General features: G+C 37.3%; 3 protein-coding genes across 3 annotated transcripts in view; 2 read left to right on the forward strand and 1 right to left on the reverse strand.

The window, feature by feature from the left end:
- Positions 1-12,759, reverse strand: part of LOC145499797 (adenosine receptor A1-like) — a 20,219-nt gene extending 7,460 nt beyond the window's left edge. Inside the window, exon 1 of the mRNA XM_081479320.1 lies at positions 12,025-12,759. The gene's annotated coding sequence lies outside the window, so the exon portion shown is untranslated. The remainder of the gene's footprint in view (positions 1-12,024) is intronic.
- A 1,474-nt stretch (positions 12,760-14,233) lies between these two features.
- Positions 14,234-17,481, forward strand: LOC145499725 (adenosine receptor A3-like). Its single transcript, XM_081479250.1, has 2 exons — positions 14,234-14,487; positions 16,204-17,481. The coding sequence occupies exon 2, from the start codon at positions 16,230-16,232 to the stop codon at positions 17,130-17,132; it is 903 nt and encodes a 300-aa protein (XP_081335376.1). The 5' UTR covers positions 14,234-14,487; positions 16,204-16,229; the 3' UTR covers positions 17,133-17,481.
- Positions 17,482-23,045: 5,564 nt separating this feature from the next.
- Positions 23,046-24,578, forward strand: LOC145500746 (somatostatin receptor type 1-like). The gene has a single exon (XM_081480268.1). The coding sequence runs from the start codon at positions 23,580-23,582 to the stop codon at positions 24,456-24,458; it is 879 nt and encodes a 292-aa protein (XP_081336394.1). The 5' UTR covers positions 23,046-23,579; the 3' UTR covers positions 24,459-24,578.
- The last annotated feature ends 1,614 nt before the right edge of the window (positions 24,579-26,192 follow it).

The following is a 26,192-nucleotide window of genomic DNA, read 5'->3' on the forward strand; positions in this document are numbered from 1 at the left end:
ATTAAGTTTGCCGTCCGCAAATTCACCACGAGCATTTCGTGCACACAGTCAAAACCTACGCAATGTTATAGCTTCCGTCTTTTATCTAGCGCTTTTGCGACAAAGCAGTCGGGTCTTCCCTTTGGGTAATTTTCTGCCTCGAACATTTCCTTATTTTCGTGCACATTTGTGTAAATTAATAGAAAGATACATAAGGGCCCCACTGTCAAGGATAACACGTCTTGTGCAAATAGGAAGGTGTGCGCTCTGTCATGACGTTTTAATTTGAACTTGGGGGCTGGAAAAATTAAACGTCACCAACGAATTCAGCCGCAAGACTTATACAAGACTGTCGGTGCGTTTGTACGCTTAAGTCGTGATACCTTAATTCATATTCACCTTTCTAAAGCATTTGTTGTTTCTTATCTGAATGTCACAGATACTTAGAACAGAGTGATATCAGTGGGTTAGTCCAGACTCAAACTTCAGCTTCATTGAAGTAATTCGCAAATTTCTATACCTTGTAAAACTAAAATTGCAAAGTGGCTGACGGTATTTTTCGCAGGTTTAATTTAAAATTTTTCAGACATGCTCACTGTTAGATTTTGGTTGATTCCTGTAAGAATATTAGTGTATGTAGATTGTTCAAAGTCCAAAATAAGATTGACAGCTGGTCAATGTATCAAGAAAAAAAAATCCACTTGGATAGGGGTCTGTTTTTGTTGTTTTGGTGAGTATTTATTCTCTAGCGTAAAATTCCATTCATAAACAGGTGACGGTATTCTACTAGACAACCGACAGGAGCTCAAAGTTGAATCAAATGAGCCAATATTCGGCAAATCTTACAATTAGCATATCCTTAATGTAAACATCCTGACATGAGATACGAAACATTGAAACCTCAAGCTACGAAGTTCATTATAATTTCTCCATAACAGCGAATTCAAAGAACTGAATTTTACAGAGGTAAGTTTGTTGGAAAGATTTGTAAAATGTAGTTAACCTGATACATGAAGTTTCGTAATACAAAAGACATAACAAGAAACAAAATGAAGATGTAGAAATACATTAAATTCAAAACGTCAAGCTTCGAAAGAATAAGAGGTTTGGTCTGCGTTATATATTTCAAATACAGTATCCGCACAATTTCTTAAAATTCCATATTTCAGAAGGCTTCTTAAAATACATATGTAGATCTAAAGCGAATATAGAACTGACTTGTCAAATCCTGAATTGAAAATATCATTTCACATTGCTTCACAGTAATTTCACACCCATTCATCTTACTTGTTGTCTTACTCAGACTGCTTAAAAAGAAAATGCATTTCTTCTACAATTCATTGCAGTTATCGATTTTAGTAACAGAATTTAATCCTGATTGAAGCTTTGATTTTGTACTTCTCCGGAGTTTAATATTTTTCTTTTCTATCCAACGTGAATGCAAGGTGGATTACTTTGAATAGCCAAAGAAGCACGTCTACTTTGTTAACTTTTGAAAATTAAAAATTGCACAAAGCAACTATTAAATTAATTTTGCAATAAAAGAGAAAATTCTCATTTGAGCGATGTTTCCACACAAGCCATACTAAGCATGGCAAATATATATATTTATTAGCACCAAATGAGCAATGGTTATTTAAATTTTGCGAACTACAGACGTTAGCAGATGTAATATTTCTTTACATTGACATAGGTGCATGGTTTGGTTTTATATTTGTCATTATTAGAATCGGAGTTTTCACTTTCATGCAACAAGAGAATATTGTTTAATTTAGTAGTGTGATTCATGTTTTCATTAAACCCTAAAATTGTGTTGAATTTAAGGACATGTGAAATTTTCAAATGAAGCAACGAGGCTGCGTTCATCATCAATTTTATCGTTCTCGAGTAACTAGAAGAAAAATATTATGGTAACGCACAATGCTTTATTATGCTCTATGAATAATCAAAACTTACACGTAGCTTACCATGTATAATATTTCATTCCTTGCATGCAATTGGCAAAGTTGAAAAGAGTAGGGGCCTGGGAACGAACTGTTCATCAATTCATTGAACAGGTAATATTCGCCATCAGATAAAACGCCTTTATAGCGATAATTCAGCCGGTCAATTTCATTACTATTGACCAGTTCAATAGAATGCCAGTACCAATGTTTTCTACAATATGGCCATTTACAGAGATTTTTTTTTACGATCAGACGACCAAGACAGGATAATCCAGTAAAAAGATCACATTCGTTATTTCTCAAGAGACTTTTCATCCATATTTTCTTGGATCATTCAATCGATTAATTTTGACGTACTGTTTTATTGAAAGACTAGTCTTTCTTTCTATTTATTATATAGTTAACTCCGTGAGCTGGAAAGTTGAACCAAATCCTGCGCTGTGATTGGCTACCCGAGCGGGCAAGATAGAGCTAATTTACCCGCTCGGGATTACGCGCTGTGTCCCGTAAGAAAAATTTTCCAAAGCGCAAGCCGGTTCACCAAAAGCAAAATTGTGCCGTGTAGATATTTTACAAGACAGTTAAAGATTTCCTGTGGTCTCTGTAACAATGTGGTCTGTATCAAACGAGAAAACTGAAAGCGACGTCAACGAACATGAAAACAAAGAAAATGAAAATGTTGACGAGTTTTCGGAATTTATTTTGCAACAAAAACCGGCAAACACAAAAGTAAAAACACATTGACATGACGGCATGGAAGCAGTTTTGTTCACGGGAAAACGAGAATAGGCAACTGTGTGACATTCCTCAGGAAGAACTGTATTTGCTGCTGTGCACATTTTTTAAAACCGTGAAGAAATTAGGCGGCACAGAGTAATTTGACGTCTTTTCTACGAAGTCTTCAACGCTCTTTGAACGAAAGAGATTCAAATGTGAATAATATTGAGGAGACAACTTCAAACTCTCAAGAGACGTTTTAAGTGTCAAAAGCCGACAACTTGTTGTAGAACATTGGCAAAGCCAGACTACAAGCCACCCATGAGCCGACAGAGATCGAGGAAGACAAGCTTTTCTAGTGTGGTGGGGAATTTGGGACCTCCAATCCGACAACCTTGCAGCGACACAGCTGAGCCGAGCAATAGTTCTTTGAATCGCCCAAAGATCGGCGAAAGCGACGGCTTGATAAAATGAACAGGGTTGAACACTTTTTAGAACTAAAGTGCTGAAAATTTAAGCTATTTTAACACATTTTTGAGGTTCAGAAAAACTTTTCGAGTTTGCTGCGAGCGGTTTCTGCATTTGTTAATTCCATTCAGATGTTAGACATTTACTCTTCAAAAATGTAAACCAATCAAATGATTGCATTTTTCAGCATTCACCCAATCAGGATAAAGGTGCACGCGCCATTGATTTTTGCATGCAACTGGTTTCCCTTTCAGTCCTTGAAGATCAGCAAGTACAAAGATCATTTTTTGCGTTTTATTCGGTCAAGAAGGCTGGATATTGGCCTCGTTCTTTTTTTGGGTGTTTATGAACCGAGACGAAGGCCAATATCATCTTGACCTCGAGCTTGGTCAATAACCAATATCTTGATTTCCGGAAGATTTTATCAATTCTTTCCCATAGTCAGTATTCAGTTAACATCATATTCGGTATTCAGTTTACATTATGTACGACATAAGAGTCGTATTTTATTTTTCATAAAAAAAACTAAGCTTCTGAAGCAATCAAAGGACTGTGTGCTTTATCACACTGTTTCGTCTAAGCCGATGAATTTATAGCACAATGATGAGAGCAGTCGCCTCATTAAAATGACCCGATGTGCCGAACAAAAGTACCTGGATCACGAATCCCCAATCCCACCTAATCAATGTTGGAAAATGTCACATATTTTTACAACGAAAAGGGAAAAGTAACCGATTTTCTACTTCGCAAGTGGGGGAAGGGGAGAACTCGATTGGTGTCCCAACATTTTTTTTTTCCGGGATTGCGGTTTCCATTCCCAGAATCTGCGTTTCATGCTATTTGAGTTTATAGTTGGCTGTCGCCGCTGCAACAATCGATGGCTTTTATCCGGGTTCTCAAGTTTTCCTACTTCTACCAAAAACCAACATACTCAATTTAACGCTAGAACGTTCATAAGATACATAATAAAACTCTAAATCTTCTAAAAGACGGTTAATATTACCAGCAAGTTTGACTGGTTGATCTACGAAATACTCTTCATCAAGGACATCAAGAGCTCTCTGAACACTCAGACTGATTCGATCCACGCGAAACATTTTACCCAACCCTTACATGTAGTCATTGCATTGTGTTTTCCAGTTCGGAGGCACCACGAAATTTCTCTTTTGTTTTTATTCTGTTAAACATTTCCAGTTGCCATTCCAACTTTTGACTTGATAACGACGTGAAGTAGCGGCGAACCGTCGTTGCCAAAACGTTTTTTTTTTAACAGTTTTACAGACGTCAAAAGGAAAACTGGCAATTTCAGTTCCTGTCGAAATATCATACCCCGTTCATTACAAAATTGAAATAGGTGTTACTGTCTTTTGGATTTAGCTGAAAAAGAACACTAGAAAACATAAAGCAGAGAACTGACCGCAGTCCGAGGTAATTTAAAATACTGGGAAATAACCTCATAATTTCCCTCTGTGCGTGGGAAATTACTACTGAAAAGCGAATTGGAGTCCTCACGAGCCTAAGGAAACATAATTGACCTTGGTGAGATTTTTATTATCTCTTCTTATGAGCCCAGGAGTTCTGTCCTTTCATTGATCACATTACGTCATGTTCATTCACATAAAGCAAATTCGAAACTGCCCTCTGGCGCTTAATTTTCTAATCTACATGTGGTTATGAGGAAAGCGCTGCTGAGAAAGAGCCGGTGAATCATGTTCGAGGTATAAAAATATTAGAGTTATCGGAGTTCGTGTTTTCGGGGGGGGGGGGGGGGGACGAGTTAGGTGAATCCAAAGCAAAATTCTTACTTTTCGAATTATCGAGGTTTGCTAGTTCTTAGGGGTTACAATTATCTGGGTTGTATTGTATTTATGAAATTGCAGGCTGCAGTGTAACGTCTGTGTTGATGACGTGACAAAAAGTGCTAGTCAAATGACTTTACCACCTGGGTTCAATTCAACAGAACTACAAGTAAAAAGAGCATATCATTCAAGCTCCAAATACATACGTCTGCCTTGTAGAAGATTTTCATGCTCATAAAACTGACAACTGGACCGGCTGACCTTCGAATTCTTCCACATCACACAGTGAGACAAAGACCCAAGAAAATAGTCAAAGTTAAGTGAACGCCCTTCAATGTGAGTCAAGCTTAAGGCTAAGTATTCAAAACTAAAATATTATCCTCCCTGGTATAAAAGGTATTACTTGGCAAAAGTTTGGGGGCGGGGGGAGGTGTAATTTAGATTCGTCCACTAGCGTCGTACATTGAAGCAAACACCCCGCTCTAGCCCACGCCGCCTCCGCCAGAGACATTAAAAGGCGAAGCTATGTTGGTAATTAGGGCGAAGCAGATGCGGAGTAAATACTGGCTAAGAAAGTGGTCGCGTTTATTGATTTTCCGTAGTTTGGAATTAACCAATGCGATGTGAAAAGACCACTGGTCGGGCCAAACCGAAACAATAAAAGAACCAAGCCAGCAAGTTACAAGTATAATAAAGGCATGTTTTAAGCTAGAAGGCGAGTGAACATGTTTGTTTCTGTGGCCGCCGGTTTACGCGGTGCCCATTCCAACTAAAAAGTTAAAGATATTTAAAATGTTTCCGGACATGATCACTAAATTTAACGCAATCTCTAATTCTGCTTTGTTGTGACTGGCTTCAAGATGTTAGATTAGTAGCATGTTTAATTTTTGTCTTCTAGGCCTACAAATTCACCGAAATTTCCATTAATTTCCTCAAATATAGAAATGACCAAACGTAATGATTTTTTTTGTAAAATTTCAACGGAAAATCTCTTGATTGCTGAAGAACTGGCTCTTTAATAAATATGCTAATTATACGAGGGAACGCCAAGGGCAATGTACTTTAGGAAGCGCTTGCTTGACTAGGAATGACTTTTCTTTCGATAGGCGCGCGGTTAACCACATTTCAGAAAATTGCTTTCTTTTAAATAATTTCCACCCGCTGCTTTCTGTTCACCCGTTTTAATGTTACAATAGAAGATAAAGACTCTCTTGAAAGGTATCAACAATCAATGCCTTTTACGACCATCAACTACCTAAATATCATTTCTAAACATATATTTCAGTCAGATAAAACAATTGGGATTGAGGCGTCTGCCTTTCACTCATTCCGCAACCTCATTTACAATCATCCTCATAAAATCAACCTCTAGCTCATTACTACCGCGATCCATTTCCATTAACATTGGTGCAGAATAGGTGGAAAAATTATTGCTGTACATCAGACAATATTTCCGCTCTGAAGGAAGCTACCCATGTCATCTATTGACGAAAACTTTATGAGAAGCTTCGCGTTGTTCTTAAAAAAATGCGGCTCACTATGATTGTTATCTTAGTAAGGCTTTAAATATTCCTGAACTTTTCCGTTTCCTGATAGAAATGACGAAAATAGCTGTGAACTAAAAATGTTTCAAAGGATTATTTCTTTCTCCAGCATGGGCAGGTGGTCTTTTCCGTAGACCTAATTTGTCAAAAACTAATAACAAAAATCCACATCGGATAAAAATAATAAATAATTAAGGTGTACCTTGACTTCAAGGTGTATAATCATGGCAAATATTAATCACTCCTCTTTCTTCTTCTATCCTTTTTTTTGGGCGTATATACTTATCGCGGATCTTCGAAAATAGCCGGGTTATCTTATACAGACAAAATGAATTGAAGATGAAGCCTGTTTACTCAATATTTAATTTCCCAAACAGTCTTTCCGAGCTCATATTAATAGTTTTTAGTACCGCTGTGCTTCTGCTAATGTTGTGAATAAAATCCAAAGTTTTTCCGATTCTATGATTGGAGAGTAAAATTAACCCAGCGGGAAAAAACTACATGAAAATGTACAATTTGTAAATGGTGTCTTTGAGCGCCCAGGGGAAAGCACGGAAAGATAAAATGTGGTTCCGCTTTGAACAATGGTGTTTACAAAAAAGCTTTTTACATTTTTTATTTTCTTTGACTTCAAAGCAATTTTATGTAAAGACTAACACCCTATTGTTGACTAAACGCGAACGGCTCTGCAGCGACGTCCATATGGTTAGGTCAGAAGATATTCTACAGGTAAAGTTTCATTTCTATCAAATTCCTAGAGATTGAAGGGGCAACATCAAATTAACGTTTTAGGAGCGTTGTCTTTGCCTGAAGACTTTGCCTGAAAACACAAGCTGGTGAGAATGTTTTTTTTTTTTTTTTCATACAATTTGTTCGCTTCATTACTCTCCCTAGTATAAAACTAACATTGTTCCTTGGGTGAGACGCGTTCTCAAAATTGAAAATAAAGTAGTTTTTTTTAGGCGATATTATCCAATACACAGAGTTTCCAACTTGTACAAAGATATTTTCTTCTTTTTAGAATTTTGACTTTATTTTAAATACCGTTACTTCAAAAATAACAACTTATTTACGAAAGGTCGAGAAAAAGGTTTTGAAGGACTAGATTAGCGTTGATTGTGTATTAGTTTGAGGATGTTAGTTTCAAGAAATGAAGATTTCAGCTAATGAATAAGGCTGCGAAGTTGTCGTGCTAGTTTCCCAAAGTTTCCTTGATGAATTTCAGTACAAGCTATACATCTGGAATATGTTTTAAGCAATTGTAAAGGCGGGAAATTATTGACATTAAGATTTGATATTTGTACATATTGTGTCCAGGAAAATGAAGATAGAAGATCATAATGTAACATTCAAATGGTCATTGATAAGATCAAAGGAAATTATTTTCTAAAGCGACATTTGAGAAACGAAGCCATACATCAGGCTCAACAGTTTTTTAGATAAATCTCTTCCTATTATATTAATAAGCACATACAATCAATGGACATACACATGAAATTGTCATATCATTATTTCTTGTATACATTAGTTATTGCTTAATAGCGTTTTCTTATTGACGTGTGCAAACATTTCAAATAGCATGTTTAGTCATATTTTTCAAGGTGATTGAATTTCGACGTTTAGTCAAGTCGAAAACCGTGAAAGCGTTTTGTTTCCTTTCTCGAAAAAAACTGGACCTAAACGTTCTTGTGGTTCTCCTTAGCCATAGATTGAAAGAAACTTTAAAATATTTATTTATTTATTTATTTATTCATTTATTGTTTTCTTCTCATTTTTTTTCGATTTCGGATTTATTTTGTTATCATTTGTGAGCTCTCAATTCAACTCTCTTTGATTCACTTGCCTGTCCACAGTTACTTGTTGTAGTCCTAACTTAAAAAGTTCCTCTTTTGCGAGGGTGGTGACGGTGGTTGCGATAGTGGTAGTTGAGAGAGGAGGGGTTGTTTTACCTTGTTTTATCTCACGTTTGCTACAAATAGACTCCCCTGAAATAGTGTAATAAATTAGAAATGGTGAATTAAGTTGTGAAACCCTCATTAAATTATCGATGGTGCATATTCGATGCATAAACACGCTGTCAGGCGATCGCCAGATTTTTTTTTTTTTTTTTGGGGGGGGGGGGGGGGACATTTTATTAAGGAAATATACAGATTTCCAGTTGCCACCAATAGCGGACCAAATCCTGCTCATCAAATGCACTGAGCCCTGCTTGGAAACGAAAGCATCTTAAATTTCCTCATTGCATTGCTAACATGACTTCGTGCGTTTTTGCGTTATTTTTGTCTTGTACAATACCTTTGAATAATGACTAAACAGCATCTGGTTGCCGAGTGGTTCGATTATGATTTACCAAAATGATTTAACCCTAACAGATTAAAGAAGCAATCCTTCTGCCGTTATTTTCATGACACAAGGTGATTCGCATTTATTAATAAAACTGCCTCAGCGTTTAAATATAAATGAGTATACGCCTTACCATCCGCTTCTTAAAGACAAACTATTGCTTCTATGAAATTGCATCTTTGAAATGCCATAAATTACACCTTTGGATATTGATCAATGTGGTGTCCCCAGGGACTAAGTCGGTTTATACTCTGTTTCCTACTTCTAACGGTAAACTTAAGTAGCGGGCTAGATATCTCAATTGTTTACCAGATCAATACCTCCAAAGAAAGAATAGTCTTCAAGTATAATTACTGTTACATTGTCTACCCAACGTTCTGATAGTGATCACAATGAAAGGAAAATGGTTTCGATGTTCGACAATCCTCTTTGTTATGTACGTTGTTCACTTTTTTTTGGCTTGGCCGTCCACTAAACACGCGCAATAGGAATTGAAGTGTGTTCAATACAAAACTGGTCCTGCTGGTCGCCATAAATTGTGCACCTTTTACGGTTTTCACAAATTGGTTCTTGACTAATTTTTTGGGCTGACTGATGAACGCTGATATCTATTAAGCGATCACATATATGCCTATGGATATCTTAGCCTATATGCACAGAGGAAAACTGTGAAGACCATGTTATTTTTAGCTATAAATACGTTTCATTATTGTAGGTCTAAAGATGTTTATTTAATGATATTTCTTACTCAGCAATTCAGGAGAAATTTAACAAACCTCATTTGAGATGGATGTAATATGTTCTACGGATAAACCTCAGAGGTTTCCTTAGTTCTCACCCAAAGAAATCTTTCTCGAGCTAAGATATTTGTCACCAGATGGCAAGTTTAGGGCAAACACAGATTACTGCAGCGTAGACTGACTTCTCCGCCGTGGAAATTCTCCGCTTTTTGTATAAAATTATTCACGACTGCTGAAATTTGCATCCAGGACTCGCCGCTTTAGATGAAAGTGCGCCGACCGTCAAACGGTAATAAAAAAGGAAAAGAAAACTATGTGTTCGGAAATCGGAGATTTTAAGCCGTTGTTTGATACATTCGAGCGAGAAGGAAAATTTCATCCCGGCACTTTGGTGAAAAATTGTATTCCCTTTTTCTCATAAATGGTAAGTGAGTCAATGTAGCTTGTTTACAGTACGTACATATTCAGTCTAAGAGCCTCAGTCTAAGAACCCGTTTTTACTCGGGGTTCCGTAGGGAAGCTCGAGTCTTAAAATGCAAGCGTTTTTGTCGCCAAAAGGGGGGTCATGGTCCCAGGCGTTCCATGCGTAGACCGTGGAAACTGGGGACGAGAAACGCGACATTGCTCGCTCTTCGTGACAGACTGCGGTGTTTTGCGAAGAACGTTTTAGCAAGAATCGCGCCTTATACGTTCATCTCACGTACAAAGATGTCGATCGTTTTCGGAAAGGGTCGGTCCACGAATAATATTGCTTGAAAGCCAGCCAGGTAAGCAAAGTTCACGCTCGAAACGTTCTCGTGAGATGACAACTGAGCTGATCGCGGTATGAGTTCAAACTACGAAAACACTGACGAAAAACAGGCAGTCAATGACGGCATGTGGCTACTGCTGTTATTATTTAGAACACTGCAGTAAAACAAATCATATTGCAATAAAACGAGCTAAATACGAAAACGTTTTTGGACTTCGTAGCTCATTAAAAACATGTGACTTGTTTCTTGAACCACGCAAAATATGTCGATCCCTAAAGTTGTAAAGATAAGACTTTTGGTAACTTGAATTAAATATCTTACCTCCAAGTTTAGTTGGCTTTCTAGTAGGGTGCAGGAAAAAAAAAATAACGTGTGATTTTGGAGGCAAATTGTGCGGGAAAATTAAACCTTCGATTGAGCGGGAAATTGTGCGGGATTATTGACGAACCAATGTTCTTGCCAAGTCCTAAGGAAAATCTGCATTGACGATCGTTTAGCCAGTTATTTCACTAGTAGTTCAAATATATTCAGCAGTCTTAACAATCGCCAATTCTTTTAGAAAACTGTGCCTGACTGCTAAAGGAAATCATGTTGCGTGACATGAACTAGACCAGTATGAAACCAAAATAAATAGCACAACAGAATGCCGCATCTTCTCTTACAAATGAATTCCTTTTTACAAGAACTCCTGCCTTGACTCAATAAAAATATGTAGCTTGAATATTTCTTCATAAACTGCGTTAAGGGTCGCAAATTCTCGGAAGTTATCCGCAAAAAACATACCTTGAAAGTTTATGCAAATTAAGTGCAATGCAATTTGCGCCTTGTCCTAGGACTACTGTTTTCGCGAAGGAGCTTATCTATTCGCCCTCCAATGGAGATGAGACTCTTGAAAATGGTTTAAGATCGCAACACGGCAAAGTTGTTCAGCTGCACAATTCACTCGGATCGCCACGACCAGTAAACGAACTTCGTATAATTTCTGCTAGCATGTACAATGTAATCGCCATAAGTTGTAAAAAGACCTTTAAAATTCTTTGCCAACAAGTTCTCCATCAATGCGTAGACAGCTGTGCTTGATTCTTGAACCAAAGTGGTTTAAACTCACAACTTGCGATAGGATGAGGAGGATACTCAACGAAGCAACTTGAATAGTAAATATCTAAGCGGAAATCTTGTGCTAAAATATCCTGATTCTTTAATTTGTTTTTATTGTGTCCAATACGCATTTTCGTAAAGTACGATTTGATTCTGTCGTACGAAGCCCGAGTAAACGCTCTTAGAGCGTCTAGTTTGTCGGTTGTTTTCGTCTATTATGTAAGGGTAAATACTAATGTATTCATTCAGCAATCGATAATTCCAATTTTTTTTTCAACCCACGAGTTTACCCCGCGGGTATTTATATGACGAAGCGAAAACGAAATACAAAACTTAACTAACATCAATTAGAATTCTTCAAGGTAAAAAAGGAAGCTATTCCACATTGCTAAATTGAAGCTGAATCGAAATTGTACGTGTTTTGTTATTACTATGTTTATTAAGATTTTTTGATGGCATCGAAAAGACTAGAAATGGAATCAGTAAAGTGTGAATTAGACTATTACAAGGAAATTTCAGTGGCTGATTATTAGCTTCGGATATTAAGAGGAAAATAAAGAGCATAATAAAGAAAGAAAGAACCAAATTTGAACATGTCTACCTGGGATTCAAGACTACTTTTTAAAGCCGTAGCTTACCTGTTAGTTTCTCCTCAAACCGTTTGCTAACCTTACCCACTGGAATTGAAAGTAGTCAGTCTGCTTCGCACGGCGGTTTATCGACTCGTTAAAACGCTACACCCAGCTGTTCTATTTATTGGCCAGTCAGTTGATATATCATTTCAAGAAAGCTAAATCCAACTAATTATTAATCTTAAGCCTGTTTTCTGTTCAAACAAATCAGCATCAGACGGATGCTTACATATGGGTTGATCAAACAACTAAAATTGATATCCTTCACTAAACTATTATTACATTCTTCGAATCCCCTAAGGCTGTCATATTTTCACTATGTTTGATTTCCTTCTTGTCGACATCTCGAGGGATCTCGAGGGATTTCTTCCAACTTGGTTCCTTCCAACTGTTGTTTTGGTTAAGGCAGCTCCTTGAAATTTTGGAAAACGATTCAATATAAAGAAACAAAAAACAAAACGCTTTGTAGCTCTTTCAAATAGCCCGTGCGAGATTAATTATGCTAAAACGAAGTAATATCTAATCCACACAAAATTGAAATTTATTAACAATGATCCATTGTAATGACAGAGCGGTAGCCTTTTGATGTGACTGCTCATCCATACATAGATGCATACTTGCTTTCCTTTCGAATTATGTTTTGGCTTTGTATTCTAAAAGCCGTGAAGTGATTTAATTAAATTTTTACTTCAGTAACAAAACAAATTGCTAATTACTAGCCTGAGGGACTAATCAGTCAAAATATCAGCAATGACTCCTGATTATTTCCAAAAGGAAGTTGATTTTATTCAAAAAAAAATAAAATATAAAAATTGAAACCATTTAATAATAATAATAATAATAATAATGATGATGATGATGATGATGATAATGATAAAAGTAAAAATAATCTTTGTAAGTAGCATCTGTTCATTTGGTAACACGATATTTAAACGATGCCCCTTGCAGACATCTAAAATTGCAAACACTCTCCAAGCTAAGTTTTTACTTCTCAATTAGTCTTTTAGTGTGTATTGACATGATCAAAAGTGAAAATGATAAAGAACTTGAATAGCCTGCCTAAAAATTCGTGCGAGAAGCACCGAAAAAGAGCAAGGAAACAATGGCAAGTCACTTGTAATATTTCGGATCACAAATATAGGTACAAAACTAACTCATGACAATTCAACTAGCAGTTACCCGTCAAGTCATTGCAAGTCCCGAGAAAATATAGACAGCTACCACGCATAACAGCGCTTCACATTTGAAGCAAATGCTAATAAATTGATGCTAATAAATTGATGCTAATAAATTCTGCTCTCAATTCAGTAAGTGGGCTTCCTCTGCACTTTTGTTACAAATTTATATCTTTTTTGTTAAAACAATGACGTAACACCCCGGGAGTGAATAAGAAATTTAAAGCTCACAGGTTCACCAGTTATACTGATCAGTTCTGGCCGAGGGACAATTTAATGGACTAAGTTGAAAACAGTAAAACTGGCAAGTCCAAGATGTAATTAACTCGGACACATAAAATCGTGGACAGCTGCATACTAATGTATTAGTGTTCTTTGGATGCCTTTTACAATAACAGAAAGATGTAAATAACTTACAAGTCAGGTTTTCGACACACGTCTCCAAAATGAAAGAAAAAGTTCGTTTCCCGACCAGGATTCGAACCCGCGTCTCCCCGCATACTAGTAGGGCGTGATATCCACTACACCAAGAGGCAACCACGCTGGATACGTGGCAACTCAGTGATGCGAGTAGATAGAGCGTGGCTAATCCAAGGGATGGTGTAGTCGATATTGCGCCCGACTAGTATGCAGGGAGACGCGGGTTCGAATCTTGCTCGTAACATGAAGTGTTTTTTTTTTTTTTTCCTATTTCAGAGACGTGTGTCTAAAGCCTGACTTTTAATTAAGTAATTTACATCTTTCTGTTATTGTTACTAAGGCTTTCCTGGCTCAAATATATAGTTTCTCTTTTAGCACTTGTAACCTTTTATAAAGAAATGTGTTACGGGTGAATGCTATGAAAGAAGCTATTAACCAAAGATATTTACATTTACATATCCCAGCTAATTCCTTTTCACTCCAATAATGCCAGAACTAATTATTTTTCAAAGTGTTAGCGCTTTTAGCTAGTGTCAGTTTGGTCGTCAAAAGACAATGGCTTAAGCTTGGCCATTGTAAACATGCTACCAATTAAGGCATTCTCATGTCTCAATTTACGTCTACGAAAGACAAACTTTAAAATTTTAGGAAGGCAAAGTTGTTTACTTAACTCTTCTTTGTCGTATGGTTTTGGTCATTGCTGTCATGTTGTGTTTTGCATATCTGACATATAGTGATAAAGTTGTAAAATATGCATGTATTGAGGAAATCGAGTCTCCATTATTCAAAGCGTGATAGGCAATTTAACTTTTAAATTCTCGAAGTAAACCAGTGGCGGTGTGTCTCCGAGGATCATCTTATAAAGCAAATCATGGTGAGTTCACAAGAATGATTAGCATCCGAATGAAAAGTTACAAAAATTGAAATAGAGAAAGATTCTACCATAATCACAGTCAATTGTAGACCATTACAATCATATTCTACAGGAACTGTTACTGATTCACTCATTGACTGAGCAAATGGCGCTTCACGAAGAAGAATGAAATTAGTAGCAAGAGTTCAAGAAGACCGAACTCGACGAGAAACACGTTCATGTACGTTGGGGCTGAATACAAACGAAATTTACCCGAGATTGAATGACCGAGTGAAAAAAGTCAGCAGACTGCAAGCTACTGTTTGCTTTTCCTGTGCGTCAGTTTCAATAATATTCTCTAGTCTCGTCTTAGGCCTATCCGAGCGTTCATGACAACTATAACTGCAATGCTAAGAACGTGGACAACCTCATAAACGGTGACAAAATTTAGTCCACATAGCGAGAACTGACAAATTTATCAAATCCGGTTAGTGTTTATTTGTTGAAAAATAACAAGCTACGCCAAAGAGACCCTCGACTCGAATGCCACCAGAAAGTAATTAAAATTAGCAATGACTGTCGTACGTGCCTATTGGTTAACATGGCAACACAAGTCTAATTTTGTTTCTTTGGCGCTTTTTGATACTTAGCACGCTTTTTTTGAATGGTAAGCCGCAGAATGCTAAATTACATGTGCATCAGGGGTGCTTGCTCATTAAATTTAATTGACCGGGACGTTGGTTTGAAAGCGAAATTGGAATATACACCCTCAAAACACTTCAAGAAGAGACCTAAAGATACCATATGGATGAATATCAGTGACGTATTCGAATTCTCTAGTCTCAAATGCGCTGATATCATTTTGCCCTAATGATTTAAATGCTTGTTCTTGTTACAGCGCTCAAACAGAAAAGCATTCATGTCAATTTAGAACTTTGCTTATGTTAATACAACGTCCTATTAAGCTGGCAAACATTTTTTTTTTTTTTTTTTTTTGCCTTCGTCATGTGTGTCAAAGTAATCAATGCAAACAGTTTGACATAAATGTACGTGGTTTTATAAAGACCGACACGCATAATTAAAATATCTCAAACGTTGCATCTCTATTCAAACCATTTTGTTTCCGTCTACAATTGTGCCAGGGTGTCACTGTGGCACAAGGTAAGGGATAATTCCCACTGAGATGTTTTTGTTTCCCTGCGTTCAGCTTATGATATTATAGCATTTAGATAATACTAACTTTTATCTTTTTTTCTTCTAAGTTACGTTTTTAACTTTTCATCTGCAAAACGACCATAGTTTTCTATCGAATTTGCCTTTCTTGGTCGATTTTTTTTATCTCTATTATAACAGAGTTCTCTCGATCGTGGCGACTCTTATCCAGCACCAGTTCAGTAAAATCCACAGGCGGCGAAGAAGTAAAAACTGAATTACATTTAGTTCAAGCGAATGAAAAAAAATCTCTGTACAAGAGTATAGCTTTGGAGGTTTTGTAGACGTATGATTTAGATTTCGCTGAATGGTATACAAATCACAGAATAGATAAGAGTAGCATTTAAGCTATTGACAAATACGTATTATGTTTGAAAGCAGTTGAAGTCGTCGACGGGTCCTGGACTTACTGTGCTCGCTAAAAAAGACAGGTTTTTATCTATAAACTAGAAACGTGAGAAAAAACAATTTATCGTTTAAACTGAAATTACGCCCTCTTATTTGTCTGCTTGTTTTCTTCCTCAGTTCCCCTCCAAAATAAATCCATCACAATGAACAACTCTTCCTCGCAACAACAAGGAGGTCACCAGGCGCCACATATGAAGTTTGCAGCATTAATAGCATGGAGTTCGGCGCTTGGAATTGTCGATGTCGTCATCCTTATTGGGAATGTTCTCACGCTCATCGTCTTCTCCACTAACAAGAAGCTACTGCGCACGCGTGCTAACTACTTCTTGATAAACCTAGCCCTAGCAGATATGATGGTTGGAACATTTGCCATTCCCATGTATCTTTACCACTTGATTGTCGCCTGGTATAAAGGCGATAGCGTTTGGAAACAATACAGTTATAAGATTTACACAGTGGTTGATGTTTTCGTCGGATGTGCTTCAATATTTACACTGACTGTTATCGCCCTTGAGCGAGCCTTCTCGGTTTGCTTGCCCCATATTCACCGTCATGTCAAGAACAGAGTGTACTACATGCTTCTCGGCTTGATATGGTTGATGTCCATTCTAGTGTCTTGTCTACGATTTCTTTATGAAGAGCAGCTCCTTTCATTGCAGTTTTTCTTCTACTTTTTGTTGGTTTCCTTCGCCATCGCACTATCAATCATCTGCATCTCATACGTGGTGATATGGTTCAGAATGAAGTTCCGCTTTGCCAGGAGAGACAGCATCAGGCGGTCAGGAGAGCAGGACAAACGGCTTGCTGTGATGCTGTTTACAGTGACTGTAGTGTTTGTGTTCACGTGGATGCCGTTTCAAATCATAAACATAGTGACATTTTTCTGTAAACCTTGTCAGAAAATGCCCAATGAGGTGGCATATTTTACAAAATTCTTGCATTATGGGAACTCTTGTGTCAATCCTATCATTTACTCGTTTTTGGTACCGGAGTTTAAAAGAACGGTAATCAAAATTTTAAGGAAACTAAGAACGAAAAAATCCTAGCATGGCAGATTTTGAATTTATGGATTGAACGCAGTTCGCCCATCGATAAAATGATACACGTATTGAAGGCTCACGCTTGTCTGTTTCAACTCTCTCTCTCTCTCTCCTTTGACCGTGAGAGAGAAAGAACCATTCATTTCCTAAGAAATGAAGTGGACGAATTAGTTAAAACCAAAATGTCTTAATTAAGGTGGAAATTCATTTAGTCATTAGACCACCACGTTTAACTCTCAGCGTTTACTAATCAACCGATCAATGACTTTCTTTACATCCAATAATTAGCTTTCAATCCGGTTGTTTTCTTCGAACCTTCACTCTACGCTGCTGCTAGGCACTGGCAAAGGAAACTATTGGTTCGAAATTGTTGTGAAGTTAATAATCGAAAGCAGAGGCACAAAGCTCGGGGCTTTAAAAGTCGCACTCTCACTTACTTCCGTACTCATAAGGTCCTCAGTGTCATGCGTGTATATGTGCAGGTCTTTAATTTAACGGTTGTTTTATTTCCTTTTTTAGCATTTATGTATGTAGGTATGTATGTAAGTCTGATTTTTTTGTTTGTTTGCTTTGTTTATTTTTGTTTTCTTTGTTTGTTTGCTTGTTTGTTTTGTTTGTATTCTTTTTTCCGCATGACGTCCTTTTCTTGGGGATTGTTTGTGCCTCTGTTTTGTTATGTAATAACACTGTACATATGGATCAGTTTTTAGCTAACTTGAGCACAATGACGAGCTGCATAATGTGAATCCTTGGATTTCAAGCTTTGCCTGTTACTAATGTTTAGACATTAAAAGGAGACCGTTAAAATTTCATTTAACGCCCAAAATACTTATTTACCTTTTAGCTCCTCAACTAAAGACTTTTCCAAAATAGCTTTAAAAGTACACTTTTGAGAGCAAATGCCGAAAGTATTTAAAAGAAAATTGTAAAAAAACAAAACAAAACAATGACTACAACGACAGCCGTTACTGATAATAGATACCACTATCATATCAGCTAAAAGCGATAGGAAATGGCTATGAAATCAGAAAGTCGAGGTTCGCCACTGATTTTACGATAATTCTGGTCAGAATGTTTTATCTCGTGGCAACCTGAAAACAAATAATTTTCAGGTTAAGGAGGTTCAAAACAGTTTCCGGTATTGTGAAGCTCTTCTATTTTGATAGATTGACTGCCACTCTCTTTCATTTTCTTTCAAATGTCCAATCATTGGTGAACAAGGTGTAGCCATTTTCACGATCATTTTACGGTATAAGGTGATGACAATACATTTAGTTTTTGCTTTAAGGGCTTCTGATCTACCTCCGAAAACGAGTACAGAGGCCCCAGTTTTCATTATCTGTTGTAATTAGCAGATCGAGATTCAACTGTCTCGCTAAATTTGCTAAAAACAATTGTGGGAGCGGATTTTGTTTTTAACTAATGGGGGGAGCATTGAACCATCAAAGCGAGAAGAGTGGACTTATGCTGGAAACCGTAATTATAGTCACCTTAAAACTAGACTTTACTCTGCACTCAGTACACTACTGTCAATTGCTTATGGACTTACAAATGACACTTACCGTCAGGCGTATTAGAATAGGGTCCCGTATTATGGGTAATTGTTATAGGCACCTATTAGGACAGGTCAATTAGCGCGTTTAAAGAATAGGGTCATTTATAACCTCTCTAGGTCTTTGCAAATACAATGCAAGAAATAAACCTGTTAGCTTGAGATTACATTACACGTTAATTACAGCATCCTTTCTGCATCATTCATCAGACTGACGCACATATATTACGCTTTGCCATGAGTATAATTTACATTATACCCATTACGTACAGTACGTAAACAGATACAAATGAACGAAACCAAGAGGGAAAATGACAAATATGACTCAATGACTCATGATCAATTTGCAATAACATTGCAAAAGGTGGAGTAGCGGGAATCTTCACTGCGACGTTCGTTCTGACCAGTTGGGCTCGCCCTGCGAGAGAAGTCTGGATTTAAGTCTCACCAGTCTCCTTTGTGTCTGGATTTAGTAGTAGTCGGTTTGATTAGTCATTGATTAATGGCGATGATCAATGGGTACGCAATCAATGACTAATCGATGACCAAGGATTCCGTGGCCAATCGATTACTCATCGATCACGTCGATCGCTCACTGATTACACACATATTGCAGATCTGTTAGGATTTTCCGGCATTTTTCTTTATTATAACTGAAATTCCTGTTATTAATCTTAACGTGAATGGCTCGCATAGGAATCCATAGCCTCCACGCAGACATTGTTTGGGCTCGTCACGCAGGAGGCTAATCCTAATAAGACTCGTCTATCGTCTCTGATCGCAAAGTATAGGCCATCTATGAGAAAACCCAAACGGCATGTGGACGTTGCTTATATTTCTTTTGTTTGTGTTTATTGTTTTTTTTTATTTTGTTTGCTTGTTTTTCTTTTCTTTTTGTTTTGTCTTCAAACAACGCGTTTTATTGTCATTTTCATCACCGCAGTTTGCGTGTTATTTTTTGTTAAGCTACGATGGCCAAAGAAAAAGAGTATTTATTTCTTTATTTTGATTTGCATGGTTTGTGTAGACTCAAGATCATATCTATGAGTAATCATGTAATCGATGAGCAATGAGCAATTGAAGCAAACACCGCTAATCCATGCAATCAAGTAATCGACGACTTCATATCGATTATTCATCGATTACTGTTTGTTCATGAGCAATAATCAATGACTAAACAACTGATTATTCATCGATTATTCATCGGTTGCCCATTGTTTCCTTGATTTCATCGATTAGTTGCGTCTATTAATGTGCAGAGGCACGCTGTTAAGGTGGGACTTAACCTAAAAACACTTAAAAACACACCATGTTTCAAACATTTTTTCGTGGCTAAGAGTTAATTCCAAACCATGGCAAAGTATACATTCTTAAAAAGCTCAAAGAGCAAAGATTATGAAAAAAATATTTGTGTACCCTATAACTGTATTGTAACCTGACACCGGCTGATTAAATCTGCCACCTGCTGGGGAATGCCAGGGCTTACTTGAGAAAAGATAACTCCTACTAGAACTGATCAAAAGGAATAATTTTTACATTTTACAAAAGAAGACAAACAGCTTGCTGGGATAAGCATAGAGATTTTTGAAAAGTTAAAAGCACGTGAAATGATGACCAGTTAAATCTGATACAGAAAATCTAGCATACGTTTCAATACATAACTTTGACAGAATGCACTGGATGGAAAAGTTCTATGCTTATCCCACAGAACGTACTAAAAACAACAAATCCTGAAAATTTTAGCTCAATTGAATAAATCCTTCTCAAGATATCTTTTCTAGAAGGCGAAAATAACTCCTTTTGAGAAAACGAGCTTTAAACTTACAGTAACAGTACTTGTCAAAATAAAACTTCAATCCCTTAAGATTCGAGTTCCGTAAAAAACGAAACTTCGAATTTCTTTCAGAATTTTAGGTTAAGTCCCGCCTTAAAGTCGAGGATATTAGCGGCGAGGGGTTGGAGAGAGAGAGGAGGGGACCTGTGATGGAAAAGAGTCCCATTCAGAACAAAGCTGTGACATACTACTATTCCTCTTGAACGCCTTTCTATTCTATGTTTTACTTTTCATTTTCAATAGTATAATGTACCTGACAGACACTACACCGCAATCAAACGCTAAATGACTGTGGGATGTGAACAGCAGAGGGTACCCAATCGATGAAAATCGATGATCGGAAAAGCAATTGACCAATCGATCAATCGTTACCAATCGATGCATGTTAGTTAATTGGCATCGATTGGTATCGGCCAATCGATGACCAATCGATAATCACACAAAAGTAGTCACGAAACATCGATTGCCATCGATAATAAAAATTGGGCTTTAAAAGCTTTTCCTGATCAAATAGTTTACTGCACTGTCTCATCAGCTGAATAGTTGCGTCGTCCCGAGATTTGACCGACAGTTAACACTCGACCAATTAATAAGACCCAAGTGTACAGGTGATTAATGTGCAAATTTATGTCACGATTCCACTGCGTTTTGTAGCGTTCGCACTACAACCAACTGCGATGTTGATCACTCTGAGAATGACGTCGAAATGTGGTGAATGCGTACTCGGCTCTTAGAAAAAAAGATGATCGCACGGGCGATTTTGAGTAGCACCGCTAGCGTAAAAAAAGAATTAAAACAATTCATAGCATAAATCATGACAACAGTTGCATAAAAAATCGCCTTTTTATAAAATTGTAAATGTTTACAGGTTATTCTCTAGATGTTTGAGGATCCAAAGTTCAATTTTATTGTACGTTGATAATATTAATTGTTGTAACTTTGAAGAGACGCACGTTAACGCTGTGCAGCTTTCCGTAAACTTTGTTCAGTTAAGCTAATTATCAGTGTTCTATAAAACCTGATCTTCTTCCGATGTCCTAGATTGTCATTGTTTTAATTATTAGAATACATCAAGAGACTGTGGCCCTTTAGAAATCGTGACCGGCATATTATCTATCAACAATCGATGGCAATCGATGCCAATTAATCGACGATTAATATTGATAATCGATGAAAATCAATGCTAATCGATGAAAATTGATGACAATCGATGACAATCGATCACGCCAACCTGGACGATCGATTGCTAATCGTTTTTCAATATCAATCGATTAGTTGGCATCGATCGCCATCGATTGCCACTGATTGTCATCGATTGGTTACGCCCTGGAACAGCAGTAAAGCGGAGGCAAGTCCAGAATTTTACTCACGGTAGCGTGTTACTTTCTGCGTGCGCCCGAAGGCTGGTCTGAAAGTAAAAGGAAAGGTTGATAAATATAATGTAAAATATAATGTAAAAGTGTACGTTGCTTGATCATCCAAATCACCCTGTGTGCTATGCTAAAAATGTACAGAGAAAAAGCGCTGTCAATAGGAAATCACTGGGGCAACTGTTATAAATAGATTAGTCTATTATACACTGTTCAATACGAGAATCCATGCTGGCCTATTGTTCATTAAAAGACTTCTCAGGTGGTTATTGTTTAGCAAATGAGAGCGATCAGTACCAAAATATTAACAGGGACCTGAACATTTCACAGATCTTTCTTAGGACCTGCAACCTTGTACCTCTTCGAAATAATGAAACATTGAATCGACAGGTGCTTAGCTATTGAATTAAAGGTAAGTTCGATGTTATTATTGAAAGTGAAAGGCAATCATCACTTAAGTACCATATGCGACGAGATTATTTGTAGTGCTCATTCACACGATGTACATGTACACGTAAATTGTTACATCAGCAAATCGTGATTCATCATCATTGCTTGTTATAGTTTAGTGAGCAGAACTGACGAGTAACACCAACGTCGTGCAATGCATGAATCTACAAGAACCAAACAAGATGCGTGTGAATCGTGCCACACGTAGCGCAATGAAAGCCTGTTGTGACTGCTGTTGGTTCTCGCGATCTCTTTGATTACAGTTTTTAACGTCACGGTTCTTTCACTTTGTTTTTTTTAGTCTCGTTACATCTTAGTAAAACTTATCAAAACATTTTGCTAAGTCAAGACCGATTGACTGGATAACGTACGGTACCAGGTAAATTGTCATTGTTGGCGGGTTCTTGGAACGGGTTGAATTTCAGAACAAGAAGTTTCATCTCAGCCAAGTACAATAATTAACGTACTCACAGCCTGCAATTGCATTAACTGATCTGTTACTTGACGACCGTTTGGAAAATTTTCAGTTATTCTGCAGTGATTAACAGATGAAATATTTAAATTTACATGCTTACGTTGTGCATTGCATGAACATTCCTGAATACATCCGATACGCGCAAACAATAACTCTAGTCTACCGGATTCTAGGACTTCGATATTTTTGTTCCCCTTAGATTGCAAATATTAGACTTACGTATTTTGAAAATGTTTACAAATTAAACCTAACCAGGCGAGCATCGTAAATCAAAAGGCCTATAGGAAGACTAGGATCGTCTAAAAGCATCCCTTCAGGCTATATAGTAGGACGGATATATCCAAGTTGGCAGGGGAGAGTGGTGGCAAAGCGAGGACATTAGAGGTTGCAAAAAGATTGGGGGTGGGTGATTGGAGGGTATCGATACAATGACTTTTCCTAATGTGTTTCTCCGTTCAGTATGGAAGTAGGCCAGGATCGGTTCGAGGTTAGGAACAGCCAATTTACTTTCCACTTTTACCCCTTTGTCCCCTCAGCCTCCTGATTGACGAAATTGATGTCGAAGGCAGTGACTGTAGCCTACAGGAAGTCGCTAGCGTTCTTAATATTTCCTCAACTCAGACGTCTGGGTGGCTAGCTTTTCTTCACCATTCATTGTCCCTTCCACAAATTTTCAACAAAGATTCCTGGAGCATTATGGTTAATAGCCTTAACTGTAAATTTAGAGTGTCTATTTTGCACCACAGGTCTTCTCCAAAACGACGCAATTAGAATGAATAGCTCTTCCTCTCAACAAAATGGCAACCAACAAGCACAGTTTTTGATTTGGAGCGTCGCATCTGGAGCCGTTGATTTCGTCATCCTCATCGGGAATGTCCTCGCGCTCATCGTCTTCTCCACTAACAAAAAGCTACTACGCACGCGTGCTAACTACTTCCTGATAAACTTAGCAATAGCAGATATGATGGTTGGAATATTTGCCATTCCCATGTATCTTTACCATTTGGTTGTCGCCTGGTATAACGGTGACAGCGTCTGGCAGCAATACAGTTACAAGATTTATAAAGTAGTTGATGTTTTCGTTGGATGTGCTTCAATATTCACACTGACTGTTATCGCCCTAGAGCGAGCGTTCTCGGTTTGCTTGCCTCATATTCACCGTCACTTCAGGAACACGGTGTACTACGTGCTTCTCGGCTTAATATGGCTGCTATCCATTCTAGTATCTTGCCTACGACTTCTTTTTGAAGAGCAGCTCCTTTCATTGCAGTTTTTCTTCTACTTTTTGTTGGTTTTCTTTGCCATTGCACTATCAATCATTTGCATCTCATACGTGGTGATATGGTTCAGAATGAAGTTCCGCTTTGCCAGGAGGGACAGTAACAAGCGCTCAACAGAACAAGATAGACGGCTTGCTGTGATGTTGTTTACAGTGACTGTAGTGTTTGTGTTCACGTGGATGCCGTTCCAAATCATAAACATAGTGACATTTTTCTGTGAACCTTGTAGGAACATGCCCAATGAGGTGGCATATTTTGCAAAATTCTTGCATTATGGGAACTCCTGTGTTAATCCTATGATTTACTCTTTTTTGGTTCCCGATTTTAGAAAAACAGTATTCAGAATCGTTAGGAAATTAGGATGTCGCTAAAGGTTTGGAGTTTTCATTTTGAAAAAAAAACAAAACAAAACAAAACAAACAAACAAACAAAACCTGATAAATCTCGGTTAGGGTTGATGCGGTGATTGGTGTCCAGTTGTGTCTTAGTTATATGCCGTGTCTTCCAGTTTGCTCAAAAGAGTACTGGCCATGGGTACAAACAGAAGTTTATAATCAGTAGAGGTCTGTATCTACGGTATTAGGTCTCACGACAAGCCTTTTTACATGTATAAATCTTCTTTTTCGTTTTTTAGCCTTTTTTTCTTTTTATTTCTGTTTTGCTGTTGTTTTTGTAGGTTTTTTTCCTTTTTTTCATAATTTTTTTTTAATTTATTTATTTTTTGTTTACTTTGTTGTTGTTGTTGTTGTTATTGCTTTTGGTGAACCAGTTGCCTGTCACGATAGATTTATTTTGCAACTGGCAGTAGAAATTCTAAGAAAAGCACTTACTGGATTAGTTTATTAGAGAAGTTAAACAAAATAGACCCTGAACTTACTTTTTAAACCATGCTAGTTAAATAGGAATTACGATTATACTGCAGACTTAAGAACTCTTGCGCACATATCCAGCACTACCTAAAGACGAGTTCTTTACAGCATTAAAATCAAAATATTTTTAAGTAGAATCTTAAATTAACTTTTCTTCAAATTCAGATATATTGTAAATAACCTTGGGTAGTTTAAATTCATGCATTAAAAAGTTGGGTCACTGTGCTCGTTTAAAAGAAAGCGAGCATTTATTTAGTTGTCGAGCTTAGCTTGAGGGAAATCTTTTACGCTTTATATGCGCACGTACTCATGTGTGCACGCTAATAACGCGAAAATCATGAGCATTCCTTAATTGGAACTAATTCACAGGGGGACGTGCGCGTAGAGTTACACGATCAGTAGTTAACAGTTTCACGGATAGCAGTAAGTGTTTTTCAATTAGACGGAATAAGTGGTTACGTTAATAATCCGGTTGCAGTTGAAATCCAAGATGGCGGAATCAAGATTGCGAAACATTTGTGTCGTGACGTCGTATAGGAATGAGTGACGTCATGATTGGCACTTGGCTACCACTAAAATAAACAAGTTTAGATGCTATGCATGCCACGTCAGTTTGATAACTATTGAGTGATACTTTTGGAACCAGTACAAATGTGACAAGGGACCGCAAACGAAAATGCCTCTGGTATACGTAGGATCTGTAAAACATCTGATCAGCCAAAAGTAGAAATGTAATAGCAATAAGCAATGACATCAATAAATAGTCGATGGGAAATTAATGACAATTTTATTTATATATTTTTATTATATTGCACATCAATTACAATTTTCCGGCTTTTTTTCTTTATTATTACTGCCTTTTTTTGTGATAAATCTTTACGTGGATAGTTCCCCACGTTAACAATAGGTAAATTAAAGAAGAATTAAAAATGTACCTTGAAGAAGTTGTTCTTCATTTAGATTTGTTGTGGTTTGTGCCGTCACGAGATTATATCGATGTCTAATCAATATTATCAAGACTGATAATGGCCTATCGATTATCCATCGATTAATTATGGATCATCGGTAATAATCAATGACTCTTCAACTGATTACCTGTGGAATGAGTTTGCTGATGTCAAAGATATCATCAAAAATAGATCCAAATGTTTACGGATTGGTCAACGCCACATGCAAAACACGTGATTGTGAATGAACATAAGTCGCGATAAGGAAATTTTGGACAGACAAAAACTG

The sequence above is a fragment of the Orbicella franksi genome, chromosome 10 (assembly GCF_964199315.1).
Source record: "Orbicella franksi chromosome 10, jaOrbFran1.1, whole genome shotgun sequence".
NCBI lineage: Eukaryota > Metazoa > Cnidaria > Anthozoa > Scleractinia > Merulinidae > Orbicella > Orbicella franksi.